This window comes from Scardinius erythrophthalmus (assembly GCF_964197995.2).
Source record: "Scardinius erythrophthalmus genome assembly, chromosome: 11".
Lineage (NCBI taxonomy): Eukaryota > Metazoa > Chordata > Actinopteri > Cypriniformes > Leuciscidae > Scardinius > Scardinius erythrophthalmus.
In genome coordinates, this window is record NC_138231.1 from 4,117,568 (window position 1) to 4,135,451 (window position 17,884).

The 17,884-nt window shown below is 36.3% G+C and overlaps 1 protein-coding gene across 1 annotated transcript in view; it reads right to left on the reverse strand.

The window, feature by feature from the left end:
* Positions 1–559: 559 nt before the first annotated feature.
* Positions 560–17,884, reverse strand: part of slc24a4b (solute carrier family 24 member 4b) — a gene marked incomplete at both ends in the record, with an annotated part of 41,608 nt that continues 24,283 nt past the window's right edge. Inside the window, 14 exons of the mRNA XM_081378241.1 lie at positions 560–709; positions 2,957–3,022; positions 3,138–3,250; positions 5,496–5,610; positions 7,330–7,496; positions 8,185–8,326; positions 9,024–9,193; positions 10,651–10,799; positions 11,828–11,881; positions 11,976–12,001; positions 12,800–12,874; positions 13,594–13,697; positions 17,297–17,381; positions 17,597–17,671. Coding sequence (XP_081234367.1) covers positions 560–709; positions 2,957–3,022; positions 3,138–3,250; positions 5,496–5,610; positions 7,330–7,496; positions 8,185–8,326; positions 9,024–9,193; positions 10,651–10,799; positions 11,828–11,881; positions 11,976–12,001; positions 12,800–12,874; positions 13,594–13,697; positions 17,297–17,381; positions 17,597–17,671 — 1,491 coding nt within the window. The remainder of the gene's footprint in view (positions 710–2,956; positions 3,023–3,137; positions 3,251–5,495; positions 5,611–7,329; positions 7,497–8,184; positions 8,327–9,023; positions 9,194–10,650; positions 10,800–11,827; positions 11,882–11,975; positions 12,002–12,799; positions 12,875–13,593; positions 13,698–17,296; positions 17,382–17,596; positions 17,672–17,884) is intronic.

Here is a 17,884-nt window from a genome sequence, read left to right on the forward strand (position 1 = left end):
AATAATAGATAATGTGCAATACTTTCATTTCTCTTGCATTTCTACAAATTTTAGGGCTAAAAAAAAGTGATATGCTGCAAAATAATTCACAGTTGTACGAGCAATGAAGACTTTGTGAAGAGATTTGACTCGGAGGACATCTTACAAAAACACCTTTTCAACAAAGTGACAAAGAAAAAGAAACTAGAGAAGAAAAACAGGCGTGTAGAAAAGGGTGAGTGTTTATTCAGGCGCCCGTATACGTTCCTGATGCAATCCATATTTGGCGGACACGCAATGCATTTTGGGATATTAAAGATCTCAACTGGAGGAGAAGAGCTGCCGAGGAGGAGTTCCTCTTTCTGGGGTTCGAGAGGTCAGGAAAATGAGCTTGACTGGAAGATCTTCTCCATCCGTCCACAGTGAAATGAGTCGCAGTGAATCAAGCGTTAGTCCTGATGAAGACTAACATTCGTCCCGTCTGAGGTGATGATGGCTCAGGAGTGCAAGGATAGAGAAACTCAGGATGATCGTGACATCGGGATGGTGCATTCTGGGATATGGAGCTGTTGGTGAGGCTCTAGTCTTCCCGACACATGGGTATGTTGACGAAGGTGAAGACGTTGTATTCGATCATGATGGAGAAGCAGAGGAAGATGGCGTACAGCACCAGCACATAAACACCCAGCTTAAAGTCCAACTTCCAGCCGTTCAGGTGGATCCCAAGAATCTGCGGGTGAAGAAGATGAAGAAAACAAGAACATACGGGAGGGAGTCCATTTCTGCAACTCAGGACTCATTTGAAGTCTATACGTCAATGCATAAAGTCGGGATGTCAATTATGAAATGTCTAAAATAGATTACCAAACATATTCTGCTAATAAAAACAAATAATACAGTACTTTTTTTTTTTCGAACAACTGTCAGTCAATTCATAACAACATTGGAAATAACTTTTTAATTTTACTGTCATTTCTATTTTATCAAGTGCTAAATTGAGCAATTAAATTCAGCAAGTATAAACTGAAAATTGTCAATCATTTCACAATAACATTATATGTAAACTTTCTAATTTTGGCATTTCTACATTATCAAGTGCTATTTGCCATTATCAATCTGTTTTTATTAATAGATTTTTATTATTAATTGATTTATTTTTAAAAATCAACCATTTGACTATTACAATTTTCACAAAAAATACAATATTCAGTTAAAGCAATTGTCAACATTCAAATTTTCTTTTCGTTTTATTGTCATTTCTATTTTATCAATTGCTAAACTGAATTTTTGTGTTAATATATCTGTTTATTTTAATTGTTTTTTTACATTTATTTAAAAATAAATCAACTATTTGATTAACAAAACATTCAGTAAGTTAAAACTGACAATGCAACATTCAGTTTAAACAATTGTCAATCACTTTGCAATTACATTAGAAATAACTTTTTAATTTTGTTGTCATTTCTACATTATCAAGTGCTAAACTGAATTGTATAGTGTGAATGTATGTTTTTATTGATTGATTTTTTTATTATTATTTGATTTGATATCCAAACATTCAGCAAAAAAAAAAATTAAAAAATCAGTTTAAGCAATTGTCAATCACTTCACAATAACATTAGAAATGTCCTTAATTGCCTTAGTTGCTGTTTTAATTGTATTGTTATTTAAATTTTATTGTATTACTATTATCAAGTGCTAAATTAAACCTTTTACATGTATCTGTTTTAGTAACTGATTTGAATTAGCCTATTATTATTTGATTCATTTATCAAGATGTTTAGAATTGTATTCAATATCTTTAATGATATCATTTTTGAAAATGACTACCAAGTTTCACAAATGGTTCTCAATGGTGTAAAATGATGGTTAAGAATACATACCGTTTTTAATAATCATAACTGATACAGTACCAGCATTAAAGGGATGGTTCGGAGCAAAATCAACCTAGGGTCCTTTGCACCATGACCTCGAGCCAAACACCCCCCAGAAGCCTTTTTCCCCTTGGTCGAACATTATTAAAGTCAGAGCTTATTTAGAGATATCAGCCGGATGGCTTAGTGCAGGCGCTAATGGATCCAAGGTTGTATCTCGTACATTACCGCACTAATAATGCCCAGAATGGCACCAAACTTCTACACTAGTACAAATAGGTTCTGTACTCATAGAACGAGGCATTGGAAAGTTTGTAAGTACATCAGGAGTTTATTTAGATAACACTTGCCTGATGGCTAATGCTACCGCTAACCCGGACGTCAACGTCACTTCAGTGATTTGGGAAAATCCCGTAAAAGTCCTGGCAGAAAGCGAAGCATAAGGATGTAGTGTAACAACGCCCAGTTCCAGGAATGCACTTATATTTTGTTGGTATAGTACCAGTTTGCAACAATTATTAGTTAACACTAAGTTGTCAACACTTCGGAAAAAATGTAATAAATTCACTAGCTTTTCCCTTTCACTTGTGAGTTTTGCAAAGGACTTTTACAGGCTTTTCTCAACTCAGTGAAGTGACGTCGCCGTCCGGGTTAGCGGTAGCATTCGCCGTCAGGCAAGTGTTATTTAAATAAACACCTGATGTACTTACAAACTGTCCAATTTGTACTACTGTAGAAGTTTGGTGCCATTCTGGGCATTATTAGTGGGGTAATTTACGAGATACAACCTTGGATCCATTAGCGCCTGCACTAAGCCATCCGGCTGATATCTCTAAATAAGCTCTAACTTTAATAATGTTCGACCAAGGGAAAAAGCTTCTGGTGGGTGTTTGGCTCGAGGTCAAAGTGCAAAGAACCCTAGGTTGATTTTACTCCGAACCATCCCTTTAACAGGGATGTTTATTTCACTATGAAGAGAGAATCTGCACTGACAGATTTCCAGCAAATTACACACGTCATTCAAAATTCAACATTTTGAAATGTTTTCAGCAGAATTGACAGTGAAGTGCGAGTGTGAGTCAGGAACGTGCTGATTTACTCACGGTGAGAGCGACAGATCCCAGCAGAAGCACCACAGAGTACACGAGTCCTCGACTGTTTATCATCACCTGTACAGAGGACCAAACAACATCATCAGTGCAGTGAACACAGCTCAGCAGAAGAAGGAGCACAGCTTGATCTCTGAAACACAGCGGAGGTTTAGCCAAGGCTCGATGTGCTTACGACTGATCCGTAATTGACTGCCATGGTCTGCAGCGCCCAGGGAACGCCGAGTCCCACCAGAATATCAAACACGTTACTGCCGATAGTGTTGGACACGGCCATGTCTCCTAGACCTACAGAAGCAGAAGATTGAACAAGCAATGTCAACTCCTCTCCGAAAGATTCAGAGGTCACATTTATTTGTATCAGTGCGATGTTTATAATGCAAACTTTCAGAGTGGTTGCATATTCATTTGCATACGGCTGTTGGAGAGCAGCAGTGTAAAAACAAGTCAGCAGAAAAACTAACACAGGGTTCGTACAGATTCATTAAATGACTTCTTTTTTGGATTTCAAGGACTTCAATCAGCACTTATCAAACAATATCTTTATTATTTTTTTTTTTTTTTTACTCAAATTACATATATAAGGTATCTGATGTTTCACTTCATAGAGATCAATCCATTGACCAGTGCTGTCAGACATGGGAAATCCCCATAACCACTGATGGGATATTGAATCTTTTTTGCCATGAATATATGATTGATATATACATGATATATGATATACGATTCCACTAATAAGATACATTTACTTCATAGACAGCCTTCTTTTTTATCCCCATTACTGTTATGAGTGTTTCTTTGTCTAGACACACACACTGTTTGGACACACACACTGTTTACACACACTGACTGGTAGGCCTATCGGTTGTTGGTATCGGAGCATTGTTACGAGTACATGAGCTCAGTATCGGTGCATCACTATTTTTAAAGGGATGGTTCGGAGTAAAATCAACCTAGGGTCCTTTGCGCCATGACCCAGAGCCAAATTCTGGGCATTATTAGTGGGGCAATTTACGAGATACAGCCTTGGATCCATTAGCGCCTGCACTAAGCCATCCGGCTGATATCTCTAAATAAGCTCTAACTTTAATAATGTTCGACCGAGGGAAAAAAGGCAATTCAAGCACTTTTCAAGTACCTCTTCAAAAATATGACTGTTTTCAAGGGTTTTAATCCAGGACTTAAATTTCAAAAAGTCAAATTCAAGAACTTCAAGCACTTTAAGCACCTTGTACGAACCCTGCTAACAACAAAAAGTAACTTACAAAGTAAAACTGCAAAAGTGAGAATAGCCAAAAAGCAATAAGCAACATAAAACAATAAATAAATAAAAGTCAATACAAATTAAAGTCAAAAAGTATGTTAACACGTTTTTCAAAAGCAATGCAAAACTCCAAAACAGCAGAAAAAAGTTGCCAAAATAGAACAATTTAGCAAAATTAAAACAAGAATATATAAAATAAAATAAAGTATTTAGTCAAAGGCTGCTGTTCATCATTATTAAAACATCATCCTGTTTGATCATCCTGCTTAAAAAAAAAAAAAAAAAACATTGGCTCAAAACAGTGACTAAACAAATAAAATAATAATAATAACAATAATACATTATTTTTATTATTATCATTATTTATAATAATACATATTTATTAATCATTATTTTATTAAATAATTTAGTTTGAGCATCCTGCTAGAAAAAAAAACATTGACTCAAAAACATAATAATAATACATTATTATTAATGTTTATTATTACTTATTATTATTACTAATGTTTATTATTAATTATAATACATACATATTTATTATTCATTATTTTATTAAATAAACAATTATTTAGTCAAATGCTGCAGTTCATCATTATTAAAACATTGTTCATTTTCTTTAATCGTCCTGCTAGATAAACAAATAAAATATAAAAATAATATCATATTTAATAATAATAATAATAATACATTATTATTATAATTATAATCTATAATAATAAATATGTATTAATTATTTTATTAAATATTTTTGTCTGAGCATTATGTTAGAGAAAACATTGACTCAAAAACATTCATAATAATAAAAATAATAACATTATTATAATTAATTTGTATTATTACTGATGTTTATTATTAATTAGAATACATGCATATTTATTATTAATTATTAATGATTTTATTACATTGTCATATTACATATAAATCCCTATCAAAACATTGCTCCTTCTGTTTGATAAAAATGGCTCAAAAACACTGACTATAAAAAATCCATTTTGTGCCAGAAATTACACATTTAACATTTAACTTTTAGATACATACATATAAACTTGTAGTAATGTAGTATGAGCTTCAATATTTTTCGAGTGCAAGGGATTGTGGGTAATATCAGCCGTTCTCTGATGCACAGATGGCACTGAGATGCAGCAAATGTGATTGATAGTGACACAGGAACAGGAAATCACATGATCAGATCGTGAAGGTGAAACATTCAGCCGCAGTGTTATTGATCGGCCAGTAGCTGTCGAGATCAGAACGGCACGATCGATCTACCTTGACGAGCCACGATCAGACTGGCGATACAGTCCGGGACGCTCGTGCCTGCGGCCAGAAACGTGATGCCCATGATGACATCAGGAATACCGAGTGTGTATCCGATGATCGTCACCTGAGAGACAGCGAGGGGAGGGAGGTTAAAGTGTTAGTTCACCCAAACATGAAACTTCTGTCAGTAATTACTCTCCCTCATGATATTTCTGATTAAATCTGAGAGCTGTCTCACTCCTCCATAGGCTTCTATGCTATTGAAACTTGCCCAGAAAGTTAGTAAAGACAATAGGTGCGTTTCCATTACAGATTTGTGCAAAACTTTTGCGATTTTTTCTAAACGTAGAGAGAAACTATTGCAAAATGACGGCGTTTCCATTAACCGCGCGTTTTTCCCTCCACAGAAGCACGTCGCTAAACTAGGGAATGAACTTGCGCTCCCTGGGCGGTTCAGCGCAAAAAATGAGGCGTGTTCCAGCGCAAACGTTCCTTCATGCTATTTTGCAGGTTTAGAAAACAATTGCGCTACTAACCAGGAAAAAATTGTGTAAAGTCAGTGGCGCGTTGCGCATGTTATTCATATGCTATTTTAAGGGCGCATGCTTGGCCATAATCAATGTAGCGTGTGCACAACATACACTTTGATTCTCTCATCTACACAGAAGCAGCAGTTTTCATTTTTGCAAATCATACATTATTACGATAGATAGATAGATAGATAGATAGATAGATAGATAGATAGATAGATAGATAGATAGATAGATAGATAGATAGATAGATAGATAGATAGATAGATAGATAGATAGATAGATAGATAGATAGATAGATAGATAGATAGATAGATAGATAGATAGGTGGATGACAGACAGACAGACAGACAGACAGACAGACAGACAGACAGACAGACAGACAGACAGACAGACAGACAGACAGACAGACAGACAGACAGACAGACAGACAGATAGATAGATAGATAGATAGATAGATAGATAGATAGATAGACAATTTATTATAAAAGCATACATCTAGCTTACACATTTACCGAAATTATCATACGCCTTTTTAACCGAAGTTAATTTGGGTGTGTTTCTCCATCCCCAACGTCCCTGACGAGAGCGTTGCTCTACTCGGCTGTCAACCGCTCCTGGCGAATCCGCCGTTATGATAGGAATCCGCTTTAGAAAAAGCGCGTCTGCTCTTAAAGGGAATGTGAGATGACGCTCTGATTGGTTTATTTCACGTTACGCCCAAACCACACCTATGAGTAATGAAGCTACTTCAGACCAACCCATTTTAGATTTGCGCCTGGCGCAAGAGTCATTTATCCCGCCGGGAAAATAGCAACAGCGCCAAGACCCGCCCACAAAGTTACTTGCGCTTTGCGCTTTGACACTTGCGTTTCAGATCGTTAAAATAGGGCCCCAAATGTACAAAAAAATTAGCTCAATGTTAAAATTGACCGGAGTTCTCCTTTAATGGTAAGGAACGACCCTTATTATACTTGTGAGCGGCTCTTATGAGGTGTTTCTGGGTGTTTCTCCCTCATTTCTGCTTCGAAGTCTTGATTGTGGGATTTATTTGAGGTTTAGAATCCATTATTGCTGTAATTATTTTGTCTTTTATGAATTTAATAAAGAACTCTGTCTCGTCTTCTGTCCGAACACACCGCAGATTCGAAGATGAACGAAAGTCTTACACGGTTGGAACAACATGAGGGTGAGTAATTACTGACAGAATTTTCATGTTTGGGTGAACTAACCCTTTAATAAAAACTAGAAAGACAAATCAAAGAGAGAGAGAGAGAGAGAGAGAGAGAGAGAGAGATATGTATCGCACATACCATCCACACCATAAAGTAGGAAAAGACTGCGATCCAGACGGTGGAGAGGATGAAGGATAGCATGAAGTATTTCTCCCAGCGAGACTTGGCACAGTTTGGGATGGTGAAGAACAGGATCAACAATAGCGGCCATGAGATCAGCCATTTAGTCGTGTTCACGCAGCCGCCTGAAACACACACACAACTAACATGATTAGTGACTGTTTTAAAGGGATACTGAAGCATAAACTCAGTTTCTGTTCTCGTTTACAGTCAGATACGAAGCTCGATGTGATGTGTTTCAGCAAAACTATTCCTTTAAAATACACCATTATGAGCTACATTTCTTTCTTTACTTTTTGAAGCGAAAAGTACTAAGCAACATAAATAATAAAGAGTAACAAACAGTGTCAACTACATTTTAACATAGTGATGTAAAAGTATAAATATGATAGATAGATAGATAGATAGATAGATAGATAGATAGATAGATAGATAGATAGATAGATAGATAGATAGGTAGGTAGGTAGGTAGGTAGGTAGGTAGGTAGGTAGGTAGGTAGGTAGGTAGGTAGGTAGATAGATAGATAGATAGATAGATAGATAGATAGATAGATAGATAGATAGATAGATAGATAGATAGATAGATAGATAGATAGATAGATAGATAGATAGATAGATAGATAGATAGATAGATAGATAGATAGATAGATAGATAGATAGATAGATAGATAGATAGATAGATAGATAGATAGATAGATAGATAGATAGATAGATAGATAGATAGATAGATAGATAGATAGATAGATAGATAGATAGATAGATAGATAGATAGATAGATAGATAGATAGATAGATAGATAGATAGATAGATCACCTGGAAATCTGAATGGAGAGGTGAGTTCACTCTCTTTCTCTTCATTGGTTTTGTCTTCTGGTACGTTTCCATTCTCGATGTCTGGCTTCCCGTCCACCACAGCCGTCTCCACTCCATTGGCTGACTGGACCAACCTCTGACGCTACACACACACACACACACACACACACACACAGAGAGACACACACACACGTTGGGTTTCAAAGTTTTATGGGGACTTTCCATAGACATAATGATTTTTATACTGTTTATATTCGCTGATTAATGTTTAAATGTGAATTAAAGCCTAAATTCAATCTGTTCATCATATAAAGCGATCGAGTCTCTTCAGTAAATTTGGACTAAATCGCTCAATTCATATGGATTAGTTTTACAATCTCTTTATGAACTTTTTGAATTGTCAAAGTTTCAGTTGCGTAGCTGTCAATGGAGGGACAGAAAGCTCTCAGATTTCATCAAAAATATCTTCATTTGTGTTCTGAAGATGAACGAAAGTCGTAAGGGTTTGGAACAACATGAGGGAGAGTAAGCAATGACAGACTTTTCATTTTTGTGTGAACTAACCCTTTAAAATGTATCTCACAAAGAAATGTCTGGATATCTTTTTAACTTTTTAAGATTTTATATTTCATTGATTGTCAATAATACAAAAAACTAAATAAAATAATAATTATGAAATATAAAAACATTTAAATGTATTTATTTTGGGGTAATTTCTTGCTAAGTTTTGTAAGAATCACCCTTCCACATCTTTAATTCAGCTGCTGATATGCCGCAAACTAAATGTTGTATAGTTTTTGCTGTCTCACAGTGTGGTCTGTACAGTCAGGCGTCTGTACCTCGGTTATAATGAGCCGGCTGGCCATGCGCAGGCGAGTCTTGGGGCCGAAGTGGTTGGTGACCATCACACGCAGACCCGCCTCAGGGAAACGGTAATTCGTAGGACTGGCGTTGATGATTTCATCAACCATTACCACCGAACCTCGGCTGTAGATCTTACTGGACTTGACTTGAGAAAGCCAATCAAATATATATATATATAAAAAAACACACAGAGCAAATTATGACTGATATTCTTTCTTGATATTCTTGATTCTTGTTTCAGCTCTTATATGAAACATTTCCTCTGCTATCTATTAGATGTTTGCATCAGAAAAAGAGTGTGTAGACTTTAGTTCATGCAGAAAGGTTTAGTAAGACTAAACGGACAGGCAGGGTTAAAGGTGAAGATACTGATGCCAGAAACAGATGGAGGGAGTGAAGAGAAGAAGTGATAGTTACTGTACCTCTCAGAAGCAGAAAGAGGAAAAAGTGCTGAGATCTCAAGAGCTGGAAAAACAAACGCCTCTCGAATCTGCTTTAATACTGAAGCAGGAGAGCTCTCCTCTCGCAAAGACAACAGACACATTCAGCTTTTCAGAGCAGGTTCAATAAATAAGAAAGTCTCAGATCAAGATGTCCAAGAAATCTATCTGTAAAATACACCAAACTCTTTAAATGTTTTTTGTTTTCATGTTACTTTCGTATGTTGATATTTTCTTGATATTTAACAACCTAAACTAACCTTGTCAAAACCTGGTCAAATTATAATGATCTGATATTTAAAAAAAATCTTAATCTTACTGGCAAAAATGCCAATAAAAAAAATAAGATAACTAATAATAAAAGATTATGCTTAATTGCTTAAGATTGTTTTTTCAAAAAATATATCTATATATATTGGTTGCTTTTTTTTAATGAATAATACAGTAATAGCTTTTTAATAAGAATTTTCTTTCTTCATTATGCAATATATCTATCTATCTATCTATCTATCTATCTATCTATCTATCTATCTATATGAAAATATTTGCATACATTTTTAGAATATAATATATAATTTAGAATTTAAAATGTGCAAAAATATATTTGAAAATGTAATTCAGTAATTGAAAACATTAATCAAGTCACTATGTATGAACAGCATTTAAAAAAAAAAAAAAAAAAAAAACAGACACCCCAGAAAGATTATAATCTTTATTTTTCGATGTCTGTAGCATAACTGGCTGTATCTAGTACTTGCAGAACTGGACATTTAGAAAGTAAAGTCACTAGGCGTGTTTCCATTACAGATTTGCGCAAAACTTTTGCGATTTTTTGCGAGCGGCACATATGAGGTGTTTCTGGATGTTTCACACTCATTTCTGCTTCGAGGTCTTGATTGTGGCATTTATTTGAGGTTTAGAATCCATTATTCTTGTAATTATTTTGTCTTATATGAATTTAATAAAGAACTCTGTCTCGTATTCTGTCCAAACACACCGCGTCATCTACGTCAGGTGACTGTAAATGCGCAAAAACTGTTTCCATTGCAGTTTCGCGAAATACTTCTTTTTTGAATTGCCTGAAAAACCTCCTCATGTGAGCGTAAAAACTTTTTTGCGATAAATGGGAGTTTTTAAAGCCTGTCTGTCTGTTTAGTCTTACCTGGACCCAGCAGCGGGACAGACGGATCATCCCATTTACAGTCTAAACTGTGTTTACCGTCCTCCAGTTCACTGCCGGCCGCTGCGTTTCCATTGGCAACATTCTTATCGCTCCGTCTTGTGAAAAACTTCTGCAAGCTGGAATTAAATCTAATAGAGACACAGATCCAAAACAAAAGAGGCTTGATTAGGAGCATCCACAGGTTAGATAACAACATGAGAGATTTCTTCCTGAGTGCCAACATTCACCGCTCTGGTATGACCAGAATTAAAAACATCAAGATACTTATCCACTTCACTGATTGCAAATAGTTATCATTATTTTATATTTTTATATTCGATACACTACCAAAGTTTGGGGTCGGTAAGATTGTTTCTGGAAGAAGTCTCTTCTGCTCACCGAGGCTGCATTTATTTGTTCAAAAAATTAAAAAAATAAATACAGTGCAAAACAGAAAATCTCCTTTATAAACGCTTTACAAGGCATAACTAGTCCTCACTTTAGATGAGCTCACATAAATAGTTCACTGACCACTACTAAATGCTTTATAACTATCTGAATTAATCATGAATTACAGTAGAAATATATGTTAATAAAGCATTTATTAACACACTAAGTATATGTCTGAATAATAATATGTATTTAAACAGTTTATTAATCATTTACTTACACTTTCTAAGTGATCTTATGAATCAATGACAACACCTAAATAACTGGGTTGTAAATAATGCTATACTTCATTTAGAAATGATAAATTGATCATTAATAAAGTATGAAAATACAATTATTAAACATTATAGATATGCTTTTAAATTAAGAATAAAGCATTTATAACTGTATTTATATACTGCTTATTAATGTCTATTAATGCTTTATAAATGACGGATTAACTGTTTAGTAATGCTTAACTAATGATTAATAGCGTGTTACAGAAATGGAAACCTTTAGTAGAAATAAATAAATGTTTTACTATCACTTTTGAATAATTTAATGTGTCCTTCCTAAAGTACAAAAAAAAAGCCTGACCCCGAGACTTTTGAACATAAATCACAATATTTTGTTTTAGTCCTAATTTTGAACTTCACTCTATTCTGCAAGTGTGTGTGTGTGTGTGTGTGTGTGTGTGTGTGTGTGTGTGTGTGTGTGTGTGTGTGATATGCCTGTGAAGAATACTCACTTCATGATGAGGATATATACAACGTACATGAGCACCAGCACCAGACTCTCCCACCTAAAACACACAAGACGGATTTATACAATCAAAACCAGACGTCAGATCAGTTGTACAAAAATCAGAAAAGAGAGGAAAATGAAAAGAGACTCACCACACAATCATTCCATCATAGATGAACTGATTGAATTCAAACAAAAAGATAATCAGTGCAGTTACAGTCCAGTTCCAAAAAGCTAAATAAACTGTAATATTCAATATCAAAAACTAATATATATCCCATATTATTAGATAATTTAGTGCGGATATTCCTAGGAGGAAGTTACTGTATGATGATTAAAATCACAAAATGGCCTTAAACAATTACAAAATAAACTGCTAAAGAGATTGCATGCTTCAGAGAAAAGCACAGCAACGTCTTCATTTACAGTTACGATTCACAGTAAATGCTACTCTGCAAGTGAAGTGTGTTTATGTCTCTAATAATTTGCATTTGGGAACGCTACACATGCCAACCCTCTTCCCAAATTCATAATGAGAATCGTTTAGAAATCTGCTGTTGTCAACAAAGAGAAGCGTTAAGGTCTCCCTGCAGGTTCCGCCAAAATAATCTTTGAACGCAAAGTAATTAAGACAACCTAATTGTAATTTAACTGTTGTTCTGTAAAAAAATAAAAAAATAAAAATACATAATTATTGTTAATAATAATAATAACAACAATTATATTAATACTTTTATTACAACATATATTGTATAATATATATATATAATTTTTTTATTTTTTTATTTTTACATTTGTATAAAAAATAATAATTGTATGTAATGTTGCAATAGTAATCTATTAAATTAAACATTTATTAATCATAATAATTGCCCATTGGGTCAGATTTCCCTCTTTTTTTGTCTTTATCTAATGACATGCCTGAAGCCTGCATTACAGGATGATGTTGTTACAGTGTGTTTCATCTGAGACTCACCACAATCAGAGCAACTACAGACAATATGTAGAAGAAAGAATCACGGAAAACAGCCCACCAGGTTAGTAAGACCACCTACAGACATCAACACACACTACTGTTAAATCAATACATGAATACACAAAGCTAGAGAATAATGAACAGTGTGCACTGAATATGACCTGTGATTTACAGAAAGTAAAAAACAGAACGACAATGTTAAACAATATGAAATGATACATGGTTCAATATATAAATGCCACAAGACATGCAGCAAGGCCTCCAGTTATTATCTCAGAAATAAAAACAAATGCAATTTTAATCATATTTTGTATGAAAACCTTTTGGAGAGCCAATAAGAATAATAAATATTAGCCAAGAAAAATCCAAGTTAAATCAATTTTTTTTTTTTTAAATGCAGTTGATCTTAAGAGAGAGAAAAAATCATTCTGGAAATAGAAGGTCAAGTTGAGTGCATTATATAACGAGATACATTATTCAACGCAGCACAAATGCATTGAACCTGACCAAAAAAAAAAAAAGAAACAAAGTTTACTCTTAAAACAAATCAAGATCCCTCAATTGTTCTTTCAAGAACTTTCATAAAAGAACCATCATCTTATCAAGAACCATTTTATGGTTTTTGAGGTTCTTTAAGTCTATTCTTTATATCAGTGTTTTGGTGCTGAGTTCTTTAATGCACCCTTATGTAGATGGTTTTCTTATTTTGAAAATTTTTGAAATATTGCTGACTTTACAGCTACTGTTGGACAAGAAGCACACACACACACACACACACACACACACACACACACCTGCCCGGCAAAAATCCCACACACTCCTATGATGCAGAGGATATTGAAGACGGCAGAACCGACGATAGTTCCGACTCCAACATCGCCGTGAGTGATGAAGACCCCTGAAAACACAAAAGTTTAAAAGTTTAACTGTTCACACTTTAGGGGTTTGCTCAAATCTGAACACAAATAATCTCAGGAGGAACACTGCAAAGAGTGACGTTCTTCCTTTCCAGGACAAATAATAGCATTTCTTAAAAGAAGATAGATTTACTTGAGAAGCAAAGTTATTTTTTTCAAGAAAGTCTTGTTTTCTGAAAAGTTCTGCAAAGTTTCAAAGCACAAGTCCCTCCAGCGGGAGTTCTTCTCTATATCAGTGTCAGTGTTTCTGAACTCCTGAAACGCCTCCATTGTAGTCTTGAGTTTCTTTCTGGGAATAAACACGTCACAATATTCCTCATTTAAATAATTCATAAGCAGAATAAAGGGGGGGGGGGCTGGTTGAGTTAGTTAGTAGTGTGTTAAACTGGCGGTTATGGTAAGGGGCGGGACATTTCCCAATGTCACATTACCAATCACATCACACTGATCCAGCCGACCAATCAGAGCACAGTGTGCTTTTCAGAAGGAGGAGCTTCATAGAGACAGGAACTAAACAGGGATGTTTTTCCTGAAAGCATCGTTAGTCAACTATGTTCGCATGTTCCGTCATTATCAGGATAGTTCAACAAGTCGGTGTTTCTCAAAACCATCGTTCTAGCGAACATTCGCAAACAGCATCGCAAAGTGTGTGTTTGGAACGACAGCGCCGACCTGTGGTTAGAAGAGTAGTTTCTAGTTTGCATGACATGTGGACTCAATAAATCCTTATCTTGAGCAAAATAAGCAAGATGACATTCAGTTCAATCTGTGTCTTTTATTTAGAATACATACAAATGTCATTTACGTCTTTTAGTTTGTCAAGAGATTTAAAGCGTAGTTTTTGAAGAGTGCACATGTGTGAACGTGCTCTAATGCGTAAGAACGAGCCTATGATTGAATCTGGAAATAAAGCAAAATAACTGAGAAAAATGAGAAATAGTCCTCAGAGGTCATGTCTGTAATTTATAGCAAAACATCTAGCATTAATTCGATCTCAAACAGATTCATTAAAAGTAGTTATTACTCCACCACGTTCATGACATCATTAACTAACGTGGTTGAACGACCAATTTGCGACAATACGGTTTCGGGAAACAGTCGTGACTAGCTAGTTGATTTCTTCAACAATGCATCGTACTATGGTAGTTAAACAGCGATTTACGTCGTCAGCTATGTTAGCTATGCTTCCATCACCCTGTTTTTATGAGCATAAGTATCGCATCAGAAATGAGTGATGGATATGCCAAATAAAAAATTAAAAAATCCCTTAATTCACAAAAGTTTGAAACTGACCGGCTGTTTCCTCATGATGGGAATTCCGTCTCTTTTTAGGGAACCGAACCGGATCATTTGGCTCAGCTCAGTAATAAGAGTAAAGGCTCACGTGTGTTACTCATCTTGTTTTCTGACCCAATATTAAAGGAGAACTTGGCAACTCTAGCCATTTCTTCGCTGATTTTCACTTTCGTTGACGCATGTTTTCTCAATGAGCTCCCCCTACAGCTGTGGGCCGTATATTTCACCACACTGTCGTAAAAAAACTCACTTGCGGCACACTCCTCCCCCTTTATACCGCTGCTCATGTGCATTTGTTATTATTGGAGCCGGCCAACTTCATCGTGTGGAGCTATGTCTACCGAGGTGGGGAATACACAATGTGTGTATTCCAGGGGGGTAATCCAGCACCAGGAAAGCGTACCATTGCCATTGGCTAACAAGCCATCACCTGCTGTTAGCATCCCATTGACTCCCATTCATTTTGGCGTCACTTTGACAGTAAATAACTTCACATCTGAGGCGTTTAAAGACTCTGTTTGTCCATTGTTTATTTCTAAAGAAACACAACAATGTATAAAAGGCTCCATTACCTTGTATCTTACATTATGGCCCCGTAGATGCAGTTTGTAAAAATAGGCTAACGATTGCGTCATACCCACGCGACTCTCTGGAAATTACCGTATAGACAGGAGGAGAAGCTCACAGGCAATCGGGGGGACGTGGAGGCATAAAATCCGAAAAGTCAAGGGAAAAGCCCATAGAGAATCATAAAGTTTCTCCTGCTCCGAGCTCATGGACACCTCCTCCTCACACTCTCCGTCTCTGCAAGATTCGGAAGGGAATGATTTAGATTTCTCTCGGCACAGCTACTAGAAGACAGACGGGTTGCTCACGTCACATCTACGTCGTCAAGCTCAGCTTGAGTCTGCGCAGTACGCTCAGCCATCAGGAAGTGAGAGCTACTAATTTACTTCACTTTTCTCCATTGAAGTCTATGGGGTCGCTGTGTCCATTTCTTTTACTGTCTATGATGTATTCAGTGTTTATGTCGAATTGCTGTTAAGCAGTTTGTGTTTCTCGCTCGTTCTCGCTTCTCACGAGACTTCCTATTTCCAACTTACCAGGACGTTAGTCTCCATGTTGCAAGGTTGGTTTTCCACCTGGGAACGCTATTGGGAGCTAGCCTGGTTCTACCAGACTCTCGTACATTTCATTTGTACAGAGAGTCTGGCCTCGCTCCATTGAGAAACGTTTACTTCCTTGTAGGCGGGTTCTCTGTTAAAGTTTAAAACTATTGGATCTGCCCAGAGTCACTCAGGATCTGCCATAGCCAATCGCTAACGTGTGGTCGTCCGAATGATCAGAGGATTATGTTTAGAATAAGATGTCTGTCTTTTATAAAGTTTATAAAGCGAGGAGAATACTTTTTGTGCGCAAAAACAAACAAAAAAAACGACTTTATTCCACTATTCATTTCCTTCTCTCTGTTCCTCGAGTCTTGATAAAGCAGCGCGTCTGTGTGTTGTACGTCACACGTAGGCTCACTATTGGCCGACGCTAGTCATGTGTGTGATCACATCAACGTCATCGTTCTCAGCCACTCCCTCTATTCGCTGATTGGTCCTACAAAAAATTTGTTTCTGGAAACCTAAGAATATACAGCAGTCCCAGACGTAGTACTGAAGGAAAATGAAATTGAGCGGAAGTACGTAGGAGGGCGGAGCCAGGCTAATTGGGAGCAGGGAAAGTCACCATTTTCACCAGAGCAGGTTATTTAACCATCCAAATGATTTCTAAACGGTTTGATTAAGTTTAAATAGTTGCCAAGTTCCCCTTTAAGGATGATTTTTCGTCATACTATTCGACCACACGCACTCCATGGAAACTTTGAAAAGATTCCCTTCATGTTTGGATGGAAACCCAGATACTGACAGACTGGGAAGAGACGAGCTGCAACAATGGAGAATATGGGGGGAATTATGTTTTTTGAACATTCAAACATGAAAACCTGTTCTAGTAGAGCCTAAAAACAAAATCAAGACTGTAAAGAGCTTTGTAAGACAAGATTATTTTTCTGACCCGAATGACTAATCTTTTTTTTCTTCTTTTAAGCAAAAACTCATTTAATTTTGATACAGGTTTCAGAAAACAAGACATAATCGAAATTCATGTTGCTGGTCAGATAAATTTATCTTGACTGAAGAATGTTTAGATATTTGTACTGGAAAACAAGACAAAAACACTGAGGAATAACAATTTTTTTGCAGTGAACATTGTGTGATGATTGTGACTGTGACTTTACCGATAACAGATGCGAAGAGTTCTGGCGCTGAGCTCCCCGCCGCCATGAACGTGGCACCAGCCACATCCTCGCTCAGATTCAGCTTCTGCACAACACAAGAACAGCAGACGCTTCACATCCAGCAAAGCCTTTGGCACAAACCCCACCCAAAACTGGAGCAGTGTGTTTTATGAGCTTCTGAAAGCCTCCAAGTGGGTCAGAGGAAGAACAGTGCGGATTCTGCTCTCATTGTACCGCGGTATTACTCAGATGAAAGGGGAATTCATTGGGATCGTTTCTGTGGGATTTGAACAATCCTACCTCGCAGATTTTCTCAAGAGACATCACAAAGTAGTCGTCGCACACGATCGCCAGGGCCAGGAACATGTAGAGAGCCTGTAGGAAGACAACAGAAGATCTTCTTTAACATCTCACTTATTTCTCCAAGATAACAATTAGATCAATTCTGCAGTGAAAAAGACAGACTCTTCTAGAGCTTCAGAAGAGATTGCAAAGAGGTCTTATAAACTGAGCTCAGATTTGGCAAATCAAAGGTAATTTCTCATCAAACTTTCCTGGACCGAAAGATCAGAGCTATGCCGTCAACAT